At 56.9% G+C, this 2,439-nt stretch overlaps 1 protein-coding gene across 2 annotated transcripts in view; it reads left to right on the top strand.

Moving 5' to 3' along the window:
* The first annotated feature begins 1,049 nt into the window (after positions 1-1,049).
* Slc12a5 (solute carrier family 12 member 5) overlaps positions 1,050-2,439 on the top strand; it is a 37,175-nt gene continuing 35,785 nt past the window's right edge. For both annotated transcript variants that reach the window (XM_055596090.1, XM_055596089.1), the window contains exon 1: positions 1,050-1,462. In XM_055596090.1, the coding sequence (XP_055452065.1) occupies positions 1,342-1,462 (121 nt within the window). In that variant the 5' untranslated portion in view covers positions 1,050-1,341. The remainder of the gene's footprint in view (positions 1,463-2,439) is intronic.

The raw sequence follows: 2,439 nt of genomic DNA, 5'->3' as shown, positions 1-2,439 counted from the left end.
TGAATGCATGTAATCCTAGCATTCCAGAGGCAAAGGCAGGTGGATCTCTGTGAACTTGAAGCCAGCCTGGTCCAGGACAGCCAAGGCCACACAGAGAAACCCTGTCTCAAAAAAACCAAACCAAACCAAAACAAACCAAAAAACAGATTCCTCCTTAAATTTTTTGTCTTAGGTTTCTTTTGCTGTGATAGAAACTCTATGACTAGAAATAACTTGAAGAAGAAAGCTTTCTGGTTTGTTTGTTTGTTGTTTTTAATGTCAGTTTACATGTCCCAATCACAACCCATCACTGAGGAAGCCAGAGCAGAAACTCCAGGCAGGAACCTGGAGGCAGGAGCCAGGAGGAACACTGCTTACTGGCCTGCTCTCCACGGCTTGCTCAGCTTGCTTTCATATAGCACCCAGGACCACCAGCGCAGGGGTGGCCCCACCCACAGTGCGCTGGGCCCTCCCACATCAATCATCAGTCAAGAAAATGTCCCACAGGCTTGTATACAGACCAATCTAGTGGCAACATTTTTGCAAATGAGTTTCCCTCTTCCAAATGATTCTAGGTTGTGTCAAGTCAATATAAAACTAGCAAGCACAGCCTTCAAAGAGCTGTTTGCTCTGTCTTTCTCATCTCTGGTCACTCGTTCACTCTGATGCAGAAATAGTGGTCATCTTGCTGTTTCATGAACATTCCAAGTTCCTTCTCGCCCCAGGGCCTTCGTACTTGCTATTCAAGAATGCTTAAGATTAAACGCAGGCCCCGTGCGTGCTAGGCAAACATTCTCCCACTGAGCTACTTGCTGCTGCTTCTTCCCGGAAATCTTTGCATTGTTAGTTCTTACCAGTAAGGTCTCAGCGCAGATCTCACGCTTTTGGGGAGCCCTTCTCTGGTCACCCTTTAGTTCTCAACAGTAGCCTTAATTTTCCTTAAGCTATGGGTGGCACAGTCTCAGATGATGTCTACCTATTTGCACACATACTTTCTCCGATGTCCTCCATAGAACAAAAGCCTCAGGAAGGCAAGTCAGTTGATGGGCACTGATCCCGGGCAGAGGTCTCCGTTGCCTAAAAGAGAATCACCAACAACTTGTGCTGAGTGAACGAACCCCAGGTGGTCAGGAGACCCCATCAGAGGTGGGAAGCCCTCCGTGAGAAATGACTCATATCTGAGTGGGTTCCCGAGGTGCTTCCGGTGAAACTGAGAGAGCCCCTTGGGGAGAAGTGGCCAGATTGGGGAAGTTGGGCACAGCGGGCACTAGGACCCGGCGCGGCGCGCGGCGGGCGGGGAAGCTCTTGGCGCTCCAGCAGCCCGGCTGCGGCCACTTGTGCGATCCCGCCGCCCCGCGCGCCATGAGCCGCAGGTTCACGGTCACCTCGCTGCCCCCCGCGGTGTCCGCCGCCTCCGCCGACCCAGAGTCCCGCCGGCATTCGGTCGCTGACCCCCGTCGGCTCCCAAGGGAAGACATCAAAGGTAGAGGCCTCAGGGGGGCGGGGCTGCCGGGGGCGGGGCGGGAGGGCGGGGCCACTGCAGAGCGGGGCGGGGCCTGGGCTGGGCGAGGGGTGCTGCGGGGAGCAGAGAGGAGTGCGGACCCAAGGACTTGGGGCGCCCCCGCGGGAAGGGCGAGGGGGCGTGACCGGATCCTGGTGGGCGGGGCCACAGGGGAGCGAGTGGGGCCAGGAAAAGAGCTGGGGCAGGGACGAGGGGAGAGGGGAGGAGCTGGAGACCGAGGGTCTGGATCTGGGTCTGGAGGGGAGTAGGCCCAAGCTCTCAGAAGGTGGGGACCTTGAAGAGAGGGAGTAGGACCAGGGAGCGTGGACTATGGGATGGGGGGAGGGGTCCAGAGCTGCGGGGAAGCGGGCCTAGGTCGACCTAGGGGGCCAGTCACCACGGGTTGGGCCTGGAGGATGAAAGTGGGGCCAGGGTGGGCGGGTGGGGTCGCTGGGCAGGAGCCACGTTAGTGGGTCCTCGATGTTCAGCGGATTCTCCAGTCTTCTGCCTCCCTGTGGAGAGTCGGAACGCCTGGGTATCCCCTAAAGAAGACTGCAGACAGAGATATTAGTTCAAATGATGGGCAGCTAGGTCCAGGAAGGATGTCAAGGGAGCCAGTCCCGACCCCTGGGCACTCTGAGGGAGAGCTCGTGAAGGGTTGGGAGGAGCTAGCTGAGACAGAGTTGGGGGTGCTCACCTCAGTGGTCTTGTAATGGGAGTCGCACGCACCTACAGTGGAGAGGGCGGAAGGATCCTTCTGGCTCCCCGAAACGAAGTGACGTCCTGGTTACAGACACGATCTCCTCTGCAAGGGCGGCTTACAGGGTTTTCCCTCTTGCAAGCTCTGCGCCCCTCTCTTTTGGAAGGAGAAGGGCGAATAGGTTTGGAGTGGCCTCAAGGCCCAGAGGAACAAGAGAGAGAGAGAGAGAGAGAGAGAGAGAGAGAGAGAGAGAGAGAGA

Source organism: Psammomys obesus, unplaced genomic scaffold (assembly GCF_907164565.1).
Source record: "Psammomys obesus unplaced genomic scaffold, mPsaObe1.curated_primary_1811, whole genome shotgun sequence".
Taxonomy (NCBI): domain Eukaryota; kingdom Metazoa; phylum Chordata; class Mammalia; order Rodentia; family Muridae; genus Psammomys; species Psammomys obesus.
This window is presented reverse-complemented; position numbering and strand designations above follow the sequence as displayed.